At 42.1% G+C, this 18,753-nt stretch overlaps 1 protein-coding gene across 1 annotated transcript; it reads right to left on the bottom strand.

Annotated features, from left to right (window-relative positions):
- Positions 1-15,114: 15,114 nt before the first annotated feature.
- LOC145782412 (protein CFDP2-like) lies at positions 15,115-16,023 on the bottom strand. Its single transcript, XM_082594195.1, has one exon. The coding sequence runs from the start codon at positions 16,021-16,023 to the stop codon at positions 15,115-15,117; it is 909 nt and encodes a 302-aa protein (XP_082450321.1).
- Positions 16,024-18,753: the final 2,730 nt, after the last annotated feature.

The raw sequence follows: 18,753 nt of genomic DNA, 5'->3' as shown, positions 1-18,753 counted from the left end.
GCAATGCCCGAATCATAGGCTTGTGCTAAGTCCTCCTTTAGCGCGAAAGGTACAGGCCTAGGTTTTAGAAAAACAGGTTTAGCATCAGACTTAAAATCTATGTCTAGTTCATAATCTCGTAAGCACCCGAGTTCAGGCTGAAAAACATCTTTGAACTCGTCACATAAGAGGGAGCATGCCTTCTCCAGACTCTTATCAGGCTTGTCGCATGACTGGATGCTCTGTAAAGTAGAACAGTTAGACAGAAGGAATTTATCGATAGAAATTCCTAAAGACGAGATTGCATCACGACCTAGCAAGTTTAGTCCTTTGACTGTCGTGACTACAAAAGGAATATTATCTGACCTTCCCGTGGAAGGACAAGTTACCTGGGCCGTGAAAGAACCCGTGATTGGTAGTAGATGCTTGGTAGCAGATTGGAACTGCGACACTGGTGCTTGCAATTGAGGTGCGCCTACCCGAGTCCAGACGTCGCTGGAAAGGAAATTTCCATTTGTAGCAGTGTCCAGTTCTAAGTGTGTGGTTACCGAATTAATGGAGATCGGTACTTCCAACTTTGAATTTCGAGGTTTTCTGCAAGAACTAGAAAGCATGTTAATTTCCTCGATACAATTTACCTTAGAAGGTTTAAACTGTCTAGCTTTCTTTCGACAAACACTCTGTAAGTGTCCCGTAATATTGCAGAAATGGCAAGTGGCTTTCTTAAACCTACAGTCATTGGCGTTGTGGTTGGAATTACCACAGCGATAGCATTCTTTATTTTTAGAAGAAAAGAAAGTACCTGTAAGTTGCCTAGTTTTTGGAGGTTTGCTGATGGTCCTTACTTTCGCAACTGGTACTGGTGGAGTGCCGTAAACAGTTTCTTTGGCCACCTTGGCTGCCTCTTCGGTTTCTGATGCAACCTCCACCGCACGTTTGAAAGTAAGTTCATCAGCTCTGATTTTGAATAACGCCTTAAGCACCGCCTCGTTACCTATTGAACAAATAAAACGAGTACGTAAAGCTTCGTCCAATGGATTTGAAATGGACGAGAAGTCACAGGTGGCAGCTGCCTGGCGTATGCGAATGGCTAGTTCTTGAGCTGTTTCACCGGGCTTGCGCTTCATTTCGCTCCAGAAACGGAATCGCTCCCTCACGATGAAGCGTTTTGGGTCGAATTGTTGAGCCATGTAATTTGTAATTTCCGTCATGGTGAGATCGTTGACTTCTTTTGGGTTTGTTTCCTGCGCAGCCAAATTTGTTAACATTTTGTGGATTGTAGGTGATTGATTGGTGAGAAAAACCTGCGGCATTTTGTCTTGTGCGACTGAATGTGCTGCTACAAAGGTGTTAAACCTCTTCCAATAGTCTGCCCACAGTTCAGTGGTGGCATCGAACGCTACGAACTTAGGTAAAGATACCTGTTGTTGTATTGTTGTTGGCTGTGATCTCGCAGTTTGGGCTCGTATTTCTCGTAGTTGTTCTTGGTGGCGCCTTTCTTGTTCTTCTTGACGTTCCTGGTGACGTTGTTCTTGTCTGGCAATTTGCTCCTTCGTCTGGCGTTCTTGGTTAGCAATTTGTTGTTGCAGGACTTCGATCAGTTTCTCCATGTTTCTAAATCCTGTAGAAATTCTGTAAAGATCCTGCCGACGACGCCAGTTAAATGTCTGTTGTATTTCCAGACGTTTAATATAAAATAAACAATAATAATTGTAGCGATAGCCAACCAAGTGAGAAAACCATTTACCTCTTGTTACTTACTGATTCAGTGTATGAAATCAACGCAATATATAGTAAGAAAGAAACGCAAAGCAATCAACTGAGGAACGTGGTACAGAACGCCCAATTGATTACACGCGCAGTGCGGTGGTAATCAATTCCAACGTCTGTACCAGAAAACGCTGAACGGTGATTATGTAGTGACGCTGGTCACGAGTTACATATATTCAACGTAAATAAAATGACGACTATAACAGAAAAGTTCAAAAAATGAATTCAACAAAGGAATTAACAACAAGAAAACATAGAGACTCAACGGGTGCAACCTATTTCATCCCCTGAACATTTCGTATCCTGAAAAGATCGAGAAAAAAACAACAGAGCCGAAGTCGCTGATCGGAGTTGCCGCAAACATTTCAAAACTTCTCTTGATCTTTTCAAGGGACGAATTAAGTCGAAATTTGATTTTGTTACTCCGATTTCAGGGTACGGAATCGGGGTAAGAATTTTTTAAGGGACGAAATAGGTTGCATCCAAATCAACATAGAGACATAGCTTTATATTTCCGAAAAATGCTGAGGAAAGCATGATCTTATCCTTTTGCGATGCCACCGAACAGCACCATTTTACAGTAATATTCATACCCAAATTTTTGTTAAACATGCTCTCAGAATGCCCCAAATTCAAAGTAATTTTTCAAAATTTTCTGGGGAAGACCCCCAGACCCCCCGCCACAGGGTGGTCTTCGGCGATGACACCGTCAGGATACGCCCGCCGACCGTAAGACCACCCCCCTCCTTTTTCAAAATATCTAGCTTCGCTACTGAATTGGATCATTGTCATTGGGGCCAGCAAAGTATATTCCGCACAGGGCCCGAAATACCCTAAGACCGGCACTGTGCCCATCCCTTTGATTAATATTTAAAGGCACTCACGGCCCACTACCCACAGGTTTGCCGATACATCAGGATTCGTTCTCTCAAATCAGATTAGAAGTTGGCCTAGTGAACCCCACGCTATTAGAACCATCAACACTCTCATCCCTATACGTCCACTCTCGCAATCTTCTATAGATCTCGACTTTTCATCATGTAGGCCTATGACAAGATAAAATTAGCTTTCCGTTTGCCAACACAGATAAGTGGGAAACCAACAACTAGCACAAAAACAGTTTGAAACAAAACACTAATTTTGTAAACAGTAAATTTGATGTGGACGTTTTTCCTATTTACAAAACATTCAAAATTAGTTCGTATTTTCAATTAAAGTCCCAGACGCCTTCGTCTCTCTGCTCAAATGTCGTAGGACTATACAGTTTTATATGTCCGTGTGATTCGGCATTGACGTATGACGCTATGGTACATCGGTATGTCCAGTTGTCCACCAGACATTTGACCACGAGAGTACGGGAGCATCTGAGCTTTAGGGAGTTACAGAAAGGTGCCATCAAAGACCATATCATGGAGTGTTCTTTTTGCACAGATCAAAAATTCTCTGCTGACTTATTTCTAATTTTACGCAAAGGAAAATCCCAATTTGACACCAAAATTCAGGAAGCACTGTTAACGCTATACGCTACAACCCAAATTTAAACAAACAATTATTTGCTGGAGGCGCGTCCATTCTCCTCAACATTTACTTGATATATCACGTTCCCTGTGGTGCACATGTTTTTGTAGTTATTTATGTAGTTGCCTTTTCCTAATGTAGGCTAAATTTAAATTCAAGAAGTTGAAATTTATTGCATTTATTAATTATTTTCTGATTCTTGATTAGGGCTTAAAATTAAGCCGAAAACGTCCGACTGTTAAAACTATTTGTACGGTAATTATGTAAAATATATTGTTATAATGCTCGGGCCTGTTGTATTGTTGTGTCTTATTCGTATCTAACCTGTAAGCAAAAGTTATAGCCTAGCCTGCATAGGGAACATACAAAAACTATATTTTTTGTGGCGAGTTTGGGGGGGGCTTGAGCCCCCTGTTCACGAAATTATGGCCAAGTTATCTGTCTTCGTATTGTGACATGGATTGTCGCGCAATCGTGACGTCATCATTGCGATGCACTGTCACGCTTGAGCGACAATCTCTCATCATTCTTTCTCTAATTTTCTAACTTGTGTTATCCAAACGTGCTTCGTCTTCCTTTTACGATGTGTGAATCTAACGAACGGACGTAATTAAGAGTGTGAAGTGACTATTCCACATCACAATTGAACCAGTCTCTTTTGACAATATACCATCTTAACTCAACACATGTAGAAGTAGTGGAACTTGAGTAAAAGGTTAGAAAGAAGACAGGTTGGGTAACAGTTAATGCATAGCTGTTACCAGAAAGAAAGAACATCTTCAATTGTGTTACGCTGGTCACTTCAATAGTGAAGCTACAAGAATTGTTTTTTGCTGGTGTTGTAAAACGCATATTGCTGGCCAACCGAAGCGGCCAAAGAACAGCAATCGAAAAGCGAAACCAGATCTCCAGCTAGAGAAGTCACTAATTCTGCTGTGGGGTAGTATAAGCACGGTTACTTTATACTGCCTGAAGCGGCTGGGGAACGGTCACCAGACCAACAATCCTTCAACGATCGAACTGTCCGAGGAGAGCAAGAAACTGTGATATTCCACCGACCACAAGACGAAGCGCGCGACGCCATTTTGAAACTGGACCACGTGGACAAAGGGTGCGACGCTTCTCGTAAGGGCAGTGGTGCGAGGACTATTTCCTGCCTCTGGTCAGTGTGCTACTTAATTTGATTGTGTATGTTATCAAGCTTTATAGCAAATTTGTGTAGGCTACCGGTACTGATATTTAGTAGTGAGGGATTAATTTGTTGATTACCGTACATTAATCTATTTACTAATTACTGAAATAACTATGAGTGCCGCTTCCCTTGAGGACTGTCTGTGGGTCTCGGGCGGGCTGGGGAGTGTACAGGGGCCGGTCCGCCGCTCTTTGGTGGGGCGGGGTGGATCTGTCGCGGAGAGTGGGGCCACCGTAGCGCGGCCTCCGGTGAGTGGACCAGTAGTACAATCACAACTGCCCTCAGAGGTCGGTAGAGAGGAGGTTCACCAAGAAGTGTTAGGGCTACAAAATGACAGGGAAGCCCGTCAACGAAGGCGTCAGCTACTTAATGACATCAGTGCGGCCACGAGACAGCTTGGGGAACTAAGAAGCAGAGACGAAGTCATAGAATTTGAATCACAACATATCAAAGCTCTAGATTGGAGGGTTAGAGACTTTTGTGCCATGACGCAGAAGGAGGATTCCGAACCTCGAGTCGCCCCCGAGTTTGAGATGTTGGTGAGGAGATGTAAGAAACGATGGGAGGAGCTAACAGACTCGCTCCCAGTTAATTCAGCTTCCCTGCCAAACATAACCATTGGGGTCCCTCCCTCATCTGCAGGGAAAAGCAGAAGGTCTGCGCATATTCTAGCTCAGATTGATCTAGAAACTCAATTAGAACAGATTCAAATTGAGAACCGCTTAGATGAGGCGCGAGAGACAAGGAAATTGAAGGAGGCCCGAGAACAGGAAGCCCGAGAAGAGCGTAAGCTGGCCAGAGAGCTTAAGGAGGCCCGGGAACAGGAAGCCCGAGAAGAGCGTAAGCTGGCCAGAGAGCTTAGGGAGTTACAAGTACGTGCTAGCTTGCAGAAGCAGATGGCCATGTCGGAATGCTATACAGAGAAGACACATAGCTTGAGGAGTTATCGCACGCGGGATTCCAAGACGAGCGCCCAGGTGAAAGATGGTCCCCATCTCAAGGAAAGCGAGAAACCAAAAAAAGCCCCTCACTCAGTGTTGTCTAAATTCTGTGCCCATATGGAGGCTGCTAACGAAGCAGACGAGTTAATGGCCCCTAGCTTAAATGTACCTGTCTATGAGAGACCTATTAGACCTCCGCCAGGATTTACTGATACTACTAGGTATATCCCTAAGGGTAGTGCAGTCCATGATGGGTATCATGGCTTACCCCTGCATGAAAGTGACGTGATGGCAAGGAGAAAACAGAAACCGCCCCTAGCCTACGACGGAGCGTGCGAAAAGGCGTCAAGGAAGGACTATCTTGACATGGCCTCGCTTATAAAATATGACGGGTTTTCTATGCCCTTTATTGTTTTTAGAAACGAGATAAATGCTTTGTTAGAAAAATGCCCGTATGAGGATATGAAACTGAGCTTGATTAGAGCAGCGTGTATTAAAACTGCTGCGCAAGACATAAGCTTGGTGATCAGTAGCACCCCGGGTTACAACGAAGCAATGCGTGCTAATATGGCAAAAGGTGACCTTCAGTTACCGGAAAATGAAAGCCTGGCTCGAAAGCGGTTAGGGGCGTTGAAGCGAAAAGCCGTGTGTGATGCCGAGTTGTACAAATTTTTGCTAGAAACTTTTCAGGAGCTAAAGGAAAAAGGATTTATAGAGCCCGCTTTGAACGAGTCAACTGAATGTGGCTCTTGGTACCTTCCATACTTTGTTACATCACAAACTAAAAAAAGGATTGTATATGATGGGAAGGCAACATTTAATGGCACTTGTTTAAATGATTGGATTTTCACTGGCCCCGATTTGCTTAACAGCCTGGCGGGTATTCTTGCGCGGTTTCGTATGGGTCGCTATGCCTTTATGTCGGATCTAGCTAAATGCTTTTTTCAGGTAAAAGTGCCTGAAGCGCAAAGAGATTTGCTGCGCATCTTGTGGTTTGACAACGATGATATTAATGGCGCTATGCGGCCGTATAGATTCACGCGCCATGCCTGGGGACTTAAGAGCTCACCTTTTGTAGCGAGTTTTGCGATTCGTAAGACTTTAGAGGATAATGCAACTGGTGCATCGGACCTGACTTTAAACACTATACGAGAAAATATCTATATGGATGACTTAATATTTGCGGTGGATAGCTTGTGTGATGCAGAGTCGGTTGTAAACGAGTCGATTTCTTTGTTTAAAAGTCGTGGGTTTCATTTGGTTAAGTGGAGTGCTAATGGTGAGGCACTTCCAGCGTTGTCACATTTGAATGTAGACTCATTAGCGTCTGGTTTCCGAGACCTAGACTTGGATGATGAATGTCAGGATGACATGCCTGGCATGAAGGCTCTTGGTTGCATCTGGGAGACAAGCTCTGATTGCTTAAAACTCAAGTCAGAACTGCAACCTTTGAACAAATACACGCGAAGAAGCATGTTAAGCCAATTAGGCAAGTCGTTTGACCCTCTTGGGATATTTTGTTGCTTCTTCGTGAAGGCTAGATTGATCTTGCAGCAATTAGCAATTGATAACTTTGACTGGGACACCCCGGTTCCAGACAATGTTGTAAAAGATTGGGAAACATGGTTTCAATTGATAAAGTCACTGTTGGACATGTCATTGCCTCGGTATTATTTTGCGAATTCTATCCCAGTGGAGCCCAATGATAAAGTGGTTTTCCAACTGCATTGTTTTTCGGATGCATCAGAGCGTGTCTTTGGTAGTGTTGTTTATTTACGTCGGATAGTAAATGAATCTATATCAGTGTCGATTGTCTTCGGCAAGAGTAAAGTGGCTTTAAGGCATCAGCGCTCTTGGGGAATTCCGCGAAAGGAATTGGTTGCTGCTGTGATGGGTGTAGAGTTACTCCGACAGGCTAAGGAGTCGTTAAAACTAGATAACTGTAAGCCCTTTTTGTGGTCTGACTCGAAAACCGTTTTGCATTGGTTAAAAAATGACGAGTTGAGATTGGACAAATTTGTAGCACGTCGTGTTGACAAAATATTATTGTTTTCGGAGTCTTCAGATTGGAGGTATTGTCCCACAGATTTAAACCCGGCAGATGTCGCTTCAAGACCAGATGGAGTTAAGAAGGAGACATCGAGAAGTTTGTGGTTTCACGGACCTAGGTTTTTATCACAAAGCTGCGAAATCCCTCTTGTTAATGATGGTGTGGGTAGTGTATCCTGTCATAAGACTAATTGCACAAAGGTTGAGATGTGCCCTGGTGACGATGATGACAGTCTAGAACAACTCATTGCCTCTGCACCGTCGTTGTATGTTTTGCAGAAGCGTGTGGCCTATAGGGCAGCGTTTGTTCAGTTTCTGTTCTGCAAAATCAAAGGACGCGAGTTTCGTAAGCCGAAGTTAGATGTCGATTATCTTAACTGGTCATTGGAATTAGTTGTTAAATTTGTTCAAAATAAAGTGTATGGGTCTGCTGTGGAATTGATGACTGAGGAATCGCCAGAAGCCTTGGATGAGGCGATCAAAAAGCTAAGCAAAAGGAGTAGCGTACGTAATAAACAATGGTTGGGTGATTTGAGATCATTACGTAGGTTTAGACCATGCGTAGATGAAAAGGGTCTGTTAAGAATTGAAGGAAGATTGAGTAATGCACCGGTTTTGTCTGAAGATAGAAAACATCCGATTATCTTGCCAACAAAGCATGCGCTCACGCGGCTGGTTGTGTTATGGTATCACAGCCGAAATGGTCATGTTGGTGTACAACATTCGCTGCTTTGTACAAGGCAGAGGTTTTGGATCATCAAAGGTGCATGTGCGGTCAAAAAATACTTAAAAGAATGTGCGAGGTGTGCGTTGGAGAAAGCGAAGCCCATAAGGCAGCTCATGTCAGATCTCCCAGTAGCTCGTACTGCTACATGTGATAAAGCCTTTGACATCTGTGGCATGGACTACTTTGGGCCAATTGAATTCGTTCAAGGGAGAAGTACACGTAAGGCGTGGGGATTGTTGTTTACTTGCATGGCTTCAAGGGCAATACATGTCGAATTTGTCACTTCGCTGTCATTGAATGAGTTTATATTGGCATTTAGCAGGTTCACTGACGTAAGAGGCTCCGTGACGAAATTGTTCTCTGATAACGGGTCTACGTTTCAAGGGGCAGCGAACCTTCTGCCAGAGTTGCTTGAGTCTTGCGAGTGGTCGAACTCTCTACGTGAAAGAGGTGTTAAGTTTGAAAGGATCCCGCCATATGCCCCATCGCAAGGTGGCACTTGGGAATCCATGGTCAAGCAGTTTAAGCTAATTTTCACAAGAACTGTGCACGAATTGGCACGTAAGCCAAGCTATGTTGAATTGCTGACGTTTTCCTCGAGCGCCGTTAGGATTGTCAACGAAAGACCATTAGTATCGTTAAGTGATGACCCTGACGATTTTGCGGTGATAACACCTGCGTCATTGCTTACACCCGCCTTCGGCCGTTATGTGCCCTTGGGGGATCCTCAACCCAGGGACCTTCTGAGGCGTGATTACCGGTTTTTACAAGGGCTCTCTGATAAGTTTTGGAGTCACTGGACAGATTTCTACCTACCTCAGCTGCAGGGTCGGGGAAAATGGAGAGACATCTGTCGCAATTTAGAACCCGGAGACTTGGTCCTGGTATGGGATATGAACGATCGGCCTAAACGAGGGGACTACCGAGTCGGCAGAGTAGTTGAAATTTTACCGCAGCATCGAAAGGGTAAAGAGTTTGTGAGAAGGGTGAGGGTGGCTGTGGTAGCATGGGACACTAACACAAAGAAGTCGCACGTTGAAACCGTGCTTCGTGATATTTCTTGCGTTGCTCCGGTAGAGGGCGCGCGGGCACGCACTGCTGTGCTCGCTCCAGTTGGTTCGGCCCCCCCAGATGGACGTTAAGGGACGTCACTCATAGAAAATGTGTTCACTTTTTTTATTAATGTTTAATTGTTTATGACTTGTGTGATGTATGATGCTTATGCTCGCTGTTTACAAATTAAATAGATACAGTCTGGCTGGAACCGTATGTATTTATCAACTACATATTGTCACTTTGAGTTATGCCAATATCGCTTACAGCAAATTTGCTTGTGATACCTGTGACTAAGCTGAGCATCTTATTCATTCTTTCACATTTAATTTAGTATCTTCTTATGACAACTTTGTTTTGTATAACTTTAGGTGTATGGTGTGTTAGTACTGTAATGTCGTGTGAGCATGGTCCGTTTTAAATACCTTCAGACAGCAGTGCGGGACTACAGGTTCATCTACATGACTATGTCGTATGTATGTTATTTATACGACAATTTTATGCGGTATTGCAATTATGTTTAATGTGTGTTAGGTATGGCCAATGTTGAGTAATTTCGTTTAGGTAAAAATAATCTTTTGGAAGATGGATATTGTAATATTCATCTTGGAGGCTGCTATGTTCACGAAATTATGGCCAAGTTATCTGTCTTCGTATTGTGACATGGATTGTCGCGCAATCGTGACGTCATCATTGCGATGCACTGTCACGCTTGAGCGACAATCTCTCATCATTCTTTCTCTAATTTTCTAACTTGTGTTATCCAAACGTGCTTCGTCTTCCTTTTACGATGTGTGAATCTAACGAACGGACGTAATTAAGAGTGTGAAGTGACTATTCCACATCACAATTGAACCAGTCTCTTTTGACAATATACCATCTTAACTCAACACATGTAGAAGTAGTGGAACTTGAGTAAAAGGTTAGAAAGAAGACAGGTTGGGTAACAGTTAATGCATAGCTGTTACCAGAAAGAAAGAACACCCCCTTAGCCCCATGCTGGGTGCGCTACTGGTGCCCACCAGTGTATCGAAAAGTTGCTTTACTTCAAACGTTTGCCGCATTTTCAATAATAACTTGAAACGTTAATCTAATTTTAATAAAGCGCTATTAAAGCTTTGCGCTTGATCATGCATCGGAAAAACAAAAAGAATGAGGTGGCCAATTACGTAAATGCAAGTTAGAGGTAGTACAGATAAATAACGCGAATAGTTCTGATAGAAAGCAAATTAAGTGACCTATCGGGAGAAGTGACAGTATCCAGGGTGTATTTGCATTGTAGGATTAATGTAGACATACACATCATTGTGTTTTGTTGAAATCATCCCTCCCCTGGGGCAGTGGCGTGCCAAGAGGGGGGGTTTGGGGGTTACAACCCCCCTTTGGCACGCATGTGACGTCATGATATTAAGAATGATGCTTTCAGTCTCTATGCTCTAAAAGTCTAAAACAAAGTTTGCCTAATTTTAAACGAAACTGCATTAAAAGAGCGAGTTTTGCCAATACCAAACATTCAAATAAGCTTAACTCAGCCAAGAATTAGCAACATAAAAACATAGAAACTTAGCTTTATTTCCGAAAAATGCCCAAGAAAACATCATCTTATCCTTTTGCCATGCCACCGGACAGCACCATTTTACAGGAATATTTATACCCACATTTTTGTTGAAAATGCTATCAGAATGCACTAAATTCAAAGTAATTTTTCAAAGTTTTCTGGGGGAGGCCCCCCAGACCCCCACCGCTGGATGTCGCCTTTGGCGAAAACGCCGTCGGGCTTCGCCCGCCGGCCGTCAAACCCCCCCCCCCCTTTCACAATTCCTGCCTACGCTACAGCCCTGGGGGTACTCGCTGGATCTTACCTTGATAACAGCCCGCTTTCGCCTCGGAGACGGGTCATGATGATGCTGCTTAGTAAAACGGATTCGATATATTTTGACTCTGAATGTAAAGTTAATACCAAACAGCTTCTTTACCGAATGATTTCTAAAGATGAGAAGTTCCTTGTTTGAAAATCTACTTTAGTTTTACGGAAAAATAGAAACTTTTTAAAATTCTTCGAGCCTCTTGTGAATTATGTTAGTTATCGTAATCAGTACGAAGTAGATTCTCTTGTATTCAAGAAACTTAAGCTATCAGTTGTGATTATCACTGAATGCAGAGTGTTTTGTTTCCAGTCTGAGTTTAAGTAATGTTTTAATCACGTTTATTAACTTTGTGAGTCAATGGTAAAATTGTATTCCAGTTGTTTAGTAGTGAAATTTTCAATCCGTGTAAAAGTTTATTTTGTAATCTGATTTTACTACACGAACCTTTAGTATGCAGCGCAATTTTTCATGACACTTTATAAAAAGCTTAAAAGTAGACTTCTATCGAAGTTCGTGACCTGAAGCATTTTGCAAGCGTTGCTCAAGGCTTGTATCGCTGTCTTTATCATTGATGAAATAGGCTACTGTAGCCAACAATGTTTACACATAGTTTGATTGTAGGGATAGCCTGATGGTAGTCTATAGTGTTGTGTTTTAACAATAAACAAACTAAGCTTTTTCAGTTCGGAAACTTGAGAAAGACGGGAAAAGTGAACCACACATTTTTCTCAGAAACGAAAGTCTAAAAAACCTAGCATCACAAGGACGTAACCATTGGGAAGGCTTGGGAATCCGGAGCTTAATCAACTGAACTGCCACCGCTGATTGTTCTGTTTTCGTATCAAGCACGTTATAACCAGTGCTGTATTCGTAGGGTGTACGACGGTATACGTAGTATACTCTCTGCTTTTTCGAGCAACTATAGTATACCCTCTGGTTTTCCAAATAGAGTGCCTATGCTATCCTTAGGCTACTGATTCTTGACAACTACTAACTAACTATAGCCTACTTAACCCTTTGAGGACCAATGGTTGGCTATACGGGTGTTAGGGGTGTACAATGGTACATGCGTGTACCATGAACCCGTTCTGAGAGTTTTATCATTCAATCAATTCAATCAGAGCATTGTTAGCAGAATGCAAATGAGACTTTGTGCTAATGCCGACACTAACAATGGTCAGCTACTGGTTGATATTTGCTAACTTTGCAACCGGAAAAAATGATAGAGGGAAATTTGCGTCATGGAGAAGCAGAGGTGAGAAGAATTTGTAGACGCTTTGACATTGATGAAATATAGTTAATTCAAGGGTTAAGAGCCTTTAGTGAAAAAGTTGAAATTGTGCCCAATAATTTGAAGCCTCTCTTGACAGCTATTTCAACTTTCCTTGTTCTACAGCAGAATGTGAACGTGGTTTCAGTTTATTGAACGATATTATCACAGGTTCAAGAGCATCTTTGCTTATTGATAATGTGGGCTATTCGATGTTTACTAAACTTAATTGCAATGGACCACCTGTAGCTCAATTTACTGCTAAAAAATGTGTTAAGATCCTGGCTGCCAAACTACCGATCAGCTAAGGATACTAAATCCCAAATTTGTAAAGAAGATAAAGATGTAGATTCTTCTCGGCAGGCTGTTTGGAATGTAGCCCTATTGAGTTATTCATAAAAAATAAACAATTTTGTACCTCTCGTCCAATTTTGATGTTGATAATTCATGTTATGGTAGAATAAAGATTAGTATTTTGCAAGTTGTGTATTTATCATTTCATCAAATCTGAGACAGTATAGGCTACCCTGTGTTTTTTTACGAATACAGCACTGGTTATAACGTCTGGTTTTGTGGCTTCTGCTTTTTTCTAGACCTTTGCTATAATTGGCATATTTTTTTGGGGGGGGATGGTCAGAAATAAAAACCAACAGAATTCATCATCATCATCATCGGCCATGCCTGAATAAGGCGTCGGCTACCGTGAGTCTCCACAACGATCGATTGTCCATACTTCTAATTAGGTTTTCAAAATTTTGGTTTGTCCATGTTGAAAGTTTTTTGAAGATTTTCAAACGTGGACGTCCCCGGTGCCTCTGACCAGGAAATCGCCCCATCATTACCGAGTGTTCAATTCCGCGTTTGCGGTAGACATGCCCGATAAATGTCATTTGCCTTTTTTTGATAGTTGTGATGAGGACGCCAGGGGTGCACCCAGAGCGTCTCCACACTTCTTCGTTAGTGATTTTATCCATCCAGTTAATTCCCATCATTCTACGAATGAACCAAATTTCAGCACTGTTGATCTTCTTTTCTATCTTCTGGCATACAGTCCAGGATTCACAGCCATATAGCAGAACTGACCAAATGTACACATGTAAAATTCTTATTCTAGTGTTTAGAGAGATTGAATTAGATTTCAGTATTTTGTCCATTTTGATGAAAGCTTGTTTGGATTGTGCAATTCTTGATTTTACGTCGCTCCAGCATCGACCATTCGAAGTGACCATAGAACCCAGATAGTTGAAACTATTTACTTGTGAGACTGTTGTATTTTGTATTTTGATAGTGCATACTGGAGTTATTTCTTTTGATGAGATGGTCATGCAGAAGGTTTTTGTTGCATTCAAATTAAGGCCAAGGTTCTCACTTTGCTTAATGACTATGTTGAGTAAATTTTGTAAACTGGAGTTTGATGTGGCGATTAGTACTGTGTCGTCTGCGTATCTTATGTTGTTGAAGTGTTGTCCGCCTACAGAGACGCCTTCTTCGTCATCTAGATGTCGTAAGATCATTTCGCCGTAGAGTGAGAAAAGATCAGGTGAAACTACGCACCCCTGTCTAACACCTCTCCGAATTTGTGTCCACTTGCTCAGCTCGCCATCTATCCGGACTGCTGCTGATTGATCCCAGTAGAGATTTCTGAGAAGTCGAAGGTCTTTACCATCTGTGTCTAAGCTGTCAAGCATCTCCATGAGTGGCTCATGTCTAACGCGGTCGAAAGCTTTGCTGTAGTCCATAAAGCAGAGGTACAGGTCTTCCCTGTGTTCTATCGACCTCTCAGCAAGTGTTTTGATTAGGAATGTGGCATTTCTAGTTCCTTTGTCTTTCACAAATCCGCATTGCACATCTGAGATTTCGGGATTGATGCATCTGCGTAGTCGATGGAGTAAAACGGTCAGAAAAATTTTGGTGACATGACTCATTAGACTGATTGTGCGGTGTAGTTCGCAATCAATCGCCCCGGGTTTCTTCGGTAATGTGATGACGATCGATTGTAATAGGTCCTCCGGAATTTTTCCGCTGTAGTAAATCTCGTTCGCGATTTCAGTCAACTTTTTTATTCCAAAATCGTCTAAAACCTTAAGGGTTTCTGTATGCACAGCGTCAGGACCTGGAGCTTTTTTCAATTTGGCTTTCTTTATAACGTGACGTATCTCACTTTCTAGAATCGGTGGTCCATCCATCTCTTTCGATATCGCAGGTTTGTTTCCACGAGCATCGTCGAACAAGTCTCTAATATATTCAGCCCATCTCTTGAGGATTTCATCCTTCTCCAGCAAGATGTTACCGTTTTTGGCTTTGATGCAGCCTGTGCAGGAGTGTACAGACTTCTTTTGCATCTTCTTCACTTGGATGTGAGCAATGGATGGTCTACGCTCAATCTCGTCACACTGTTGGTTCCACCATTGTTCTTTCAGTTGCTTACATCGAGTTTTGATTTCCTTATTTAGTGAGTTGAAATTTTTCAGATCTTTCTTCGATTCTCTTCTCTTATCTATGAGCTTTAGAACTTCGTCGGTCATCCATACTTGATTGGCAGCTTTTGCTTTGTGCGGTATAACTGCTTCGGCCGATTCTGTGATGGCGGTACGAAGAGCTGTCCATTTTGAAGACAAGTCGTCAGAGCTTTCTTTATTCATAGTTAAGTCACACAGGGCAGCGTACCTGTTCTTGACCTCTACATTGTAGTCGGATTGTAATTGGGAGTTTGACAATAACTGCTCGTAGTCTAATTTTGGAGAGTTTTATTGTTTGCTTATTGAGTTCTTGCGTAGTTTTACCCGGAGCGTGGCTACCACGGGGTTGTGGTCGCTGTTACAATCTGCGCCCGGGAGCGCTCGACAGTTCGAGATAGCGCTTCTGAAACGCTTGTTTATAGTGACATAGTCAATTTGATTTTTGATATTGCCTGCGGGGCTTTTCCATGTCCAAAGTCTTCTCGGGTGATTACGGAACCATGTGTTCATTACAGTCTGTTCGTTTGCATTGCACCAATTTGCCCAGGTTTCGCCAGGTTCATTCATGATACCAAGACCATACGGCCCGATAACATCTCCGTATCGTCCTTCGCCTACTTTGGCATTCATATCGCCCATAACGATCGTAATTTCTCGTTTTTTACATTGTTGTTTGGCGGTGTCTAGCTGGCGATAGAATTCTTCAAGAACTTTCGGTTCTGCTGATGATGTTGGTGCATACACCTGTATAATTGACAGATTGAAGGGCTTTGCATTTAATTTAACGAGTAAGATACGGTCAGAAAGTGCCCAGTATCCCACAATGCACTTTGCTATTGCTTGGTCGATGATCATACCAATTCCGTACATGGCCTTTTTACCGCCAGAATGAATGATGGTGTATCCATCCCGAATGCTCTTACCAGCTCTTTTCCAACGCATTTCACTTATTCCCATAATGGAAATACCCATACGCTTCTGTCCTTGGAGTAGGTTTTCTAATCGTCCAGGTTTTGCGAGGTTTCTGACATTCCACGTTGCTATTTTGATTCTTTGGTCGGTGCGGGCAGTCGCTGAATGACGATCGGGTGACGCCTTGCTCCGCGCACGTCGGTCCCTACCGGCTGAGACACTTCCAGCATTTGACGCCTGAAGTATCTTCACAGCTTTAGTGTTCAATCTTTTGTTGTGTGTCATCATAGTTTTCTTGGAAGAGTAGTAAAGACGGTAGGCTTCCGTTACTTTCCGTCTTGAGGTTTGCAGCTGGTCGGTTGTCTTAGCGCCTCGAGTCCCGCCCTCAGAGCCAAGCTGCTAGCTCTACTAGAAAGTGTAAATAACCTTCTAGATTTTACGCACACAGAAACAAGGGAGACGTTCCTTGTGGCAGCCAGTTTGTAAACGATCCAAAAATACACTCTTATATGAATTGGCGTGCGCTACCATTCAAAGAGATTGTTGACAGATTAGTCGCTGACAACCGGACACTAGATTTACCGCTAGTCGTGGTGCTATACGCGCCAGAGAAACCGTTGACATAGAGTTCTTCCGCTTCCTCACGCCGCTCTAGTCTTCACGTACTGAGAGGTTCCTTCTCTCTTAACGGCTTCCCAGTTTATGAGAGAACCGCACCCCTCACCTAGTTTAGCAAGTCAGTCGAGACCAGTATCCAGGGTATGCCATGTTGGTGTACGCTACCAACTACGAGGAGGCATAGGTGAGAGTTGCAGCAGCGCTGAAAACCATAGCCCATGTCATCCACCATCGCAAGTCATGCGCAGGTGAATCGTATGAGTGCGAAAAGGTGCGACTGATGATAGGACAAGGTGCTAGTTCGGCGACTGCATACCTGATACCCTAACACAGAATTAACAACAGAATTGACAGTGTGCAATTTCACTCCGTCAAGTTTAGTCACCGAGACTGTGCCAGTAGTTTAAAGCCTTTATGAGTATATGAAACTGTCACGATTAAACTTCTCTAGAGGCTTTTTCCGTTCGAAGGTAAAGATTCTGGCAATTTATCGAGTGGCCAGTCAAATAAACCTGAAGAAAAAGAAAACTATTTATCCACATGGTGACGCTGATAGGCATAACACTCCTGTCGTCATGGTGAGGTAAAAAAATGCATGAAAGAAAAACGTAGCAAGAACCAAGGAGTTCGTGTTGTGGGGTGATATTGATAATAACACCAATTCTGCAAACAATGAGTTTTGATTGGAAGCAGTTTTTTATTTTTATAAGTATAGTTCTTTGAGCTGGTTAAAAAGCAAAAATTTTTGTCTATACGGTATAGAAAATCAACACCAAACTAGCAAGCCATCGCCTAACTTTCATGTACAGTATCGTAGTCGTTCTGTTCAAGGATCATTAATTTTTCAGAATAAAAACTCCAAACCTGAAATCCAGTTATCCAGCAAATAAACTTCAGTAGCATAGCGTTTCATAACTTATTGTGTTACAATATTTAACCGAAGCTATTTATAAATTACACAAACATTTATGGGAAGAATGGAGAGGAAAAGGAACACAATTCAATTAGATTTTAAAAATTAAAATGTATAATGAAAACTACAGACAAAACTTTGTCATTGAAAAACTGTATTTAGTAATTGGTTCTCATTTGCTTGCATTTTTTATAACAATGTTAGCCCATAAATACATTTTGAGTTTTTGTTTTCTTATCAAGTGCCAAGCTCGGGCAGAGGTAGGCCGTAGCACACTACGGTAACCTACTTTTGTAGTGGCGCTACAGTTCTATTACAGTAGCAGCTGCAGTAGCAATGCCACTTTTTTCCCAACAAAATGGAGAAGCACTAGGTACCGTACATGTGCTTCAACTGTACTTGCGCTACCCGCTACTTTTCAATTGAAAGTGGGAAAAAATGAATCGTTTTTAGATTTTGATGACAACACTAAAGAATAGAAATAAAATTTAACCTTGAAGGTGTTTGCTATAATGATGTTGAAGTGCTAGTGTAAACGAATGTGGTACTGAAAGGTGATATATTTTGGTTTCAAAGTCATTTTGCCTTCACAAAGTACTTATAAATGAAACTTTCCAGGTGTCAGTTTAAAACAAACGTAGTGCATAGAAGTGGTGGTAGCATGAGTGACTTTTGCTCCATGTAGCACTAGCAGCAGCAATCAGCATGTCTTTTCGTCGACTAGTGCGGTAGTGAGTAGCGGTAGTGCCACTTTTTTTGGCATATTGTCGGAGTAGCAATGACATGCTACTTTCAAAGTAGTGGATACCTACTTCTGGGTCGGAATGGCCCGTTTCGAAGAATCCGATTTGGAGACAGCCTTTTTAGAGAAAAACCAATTCGGTGATTCTTAAATCCAGCGACGACTTCTGTTGATTTAGAGGATTTGTAAAGATCATTTGGATAGGCGGTTTTTGTGTTTATCTTTCCATACCAATGCAAATTAGAAAGTTATTGTTTCAGTGAGGTAGAGCTAAATTACCTGATATCTTGGGGGTATAGGCTATAGTGATATCCAGCATATCAAGCAACTTTAGTGGAGAAATTTTTATCGAAACTTCACTTGATTAACCGCTATTGTTGATCACGAAACGCTGTTTGACAACTGTTATATTTTTTTCGCTTAGACTTTAGTTGAGACTTTTTGCAGAGACTTTATTTGATTAACCTCAATTATAAGCTAATTCCTTTGAATAACAGATGCCGCTGCGAGAATTTAAAAATCTCCAAAAAAGGCTTTCTTCAAAAAAGATTGTCTTCGAATTATGGTAGGATTTCTCTAAATTGGATTATCTAAATATTAACAGACCGCTTCTAGGTATGAAGGTGTGCCACACACGTTCAATTTTAGTCTGGTATGCTTCCCACATTCTAAATTTCAATGTTTCAGTATTTGTTGGCATGTGTTTTGCAATTTATTATTACTCACAAAAAAATGCAATCTG

Source organism: Aplidium turbinatum, chromosome 13 (assembly GCF_918807975.1).
Source record: "Aplidium turbinatum chromosome 13, kaAplTurb1.1, whole genome shotgun sequence".
NCBI lineage: Eukaryota > Metazoa > Chordata > Ascidiacea > Aplousobranchia > Polyclinidae > Aplidium > Aplidium turbinatum.
The sequence above is the reverse complement of the archived record's forward strand: the minus strand, read 5'-3'. Positions and strand labels throughout refer to the sequence as shown.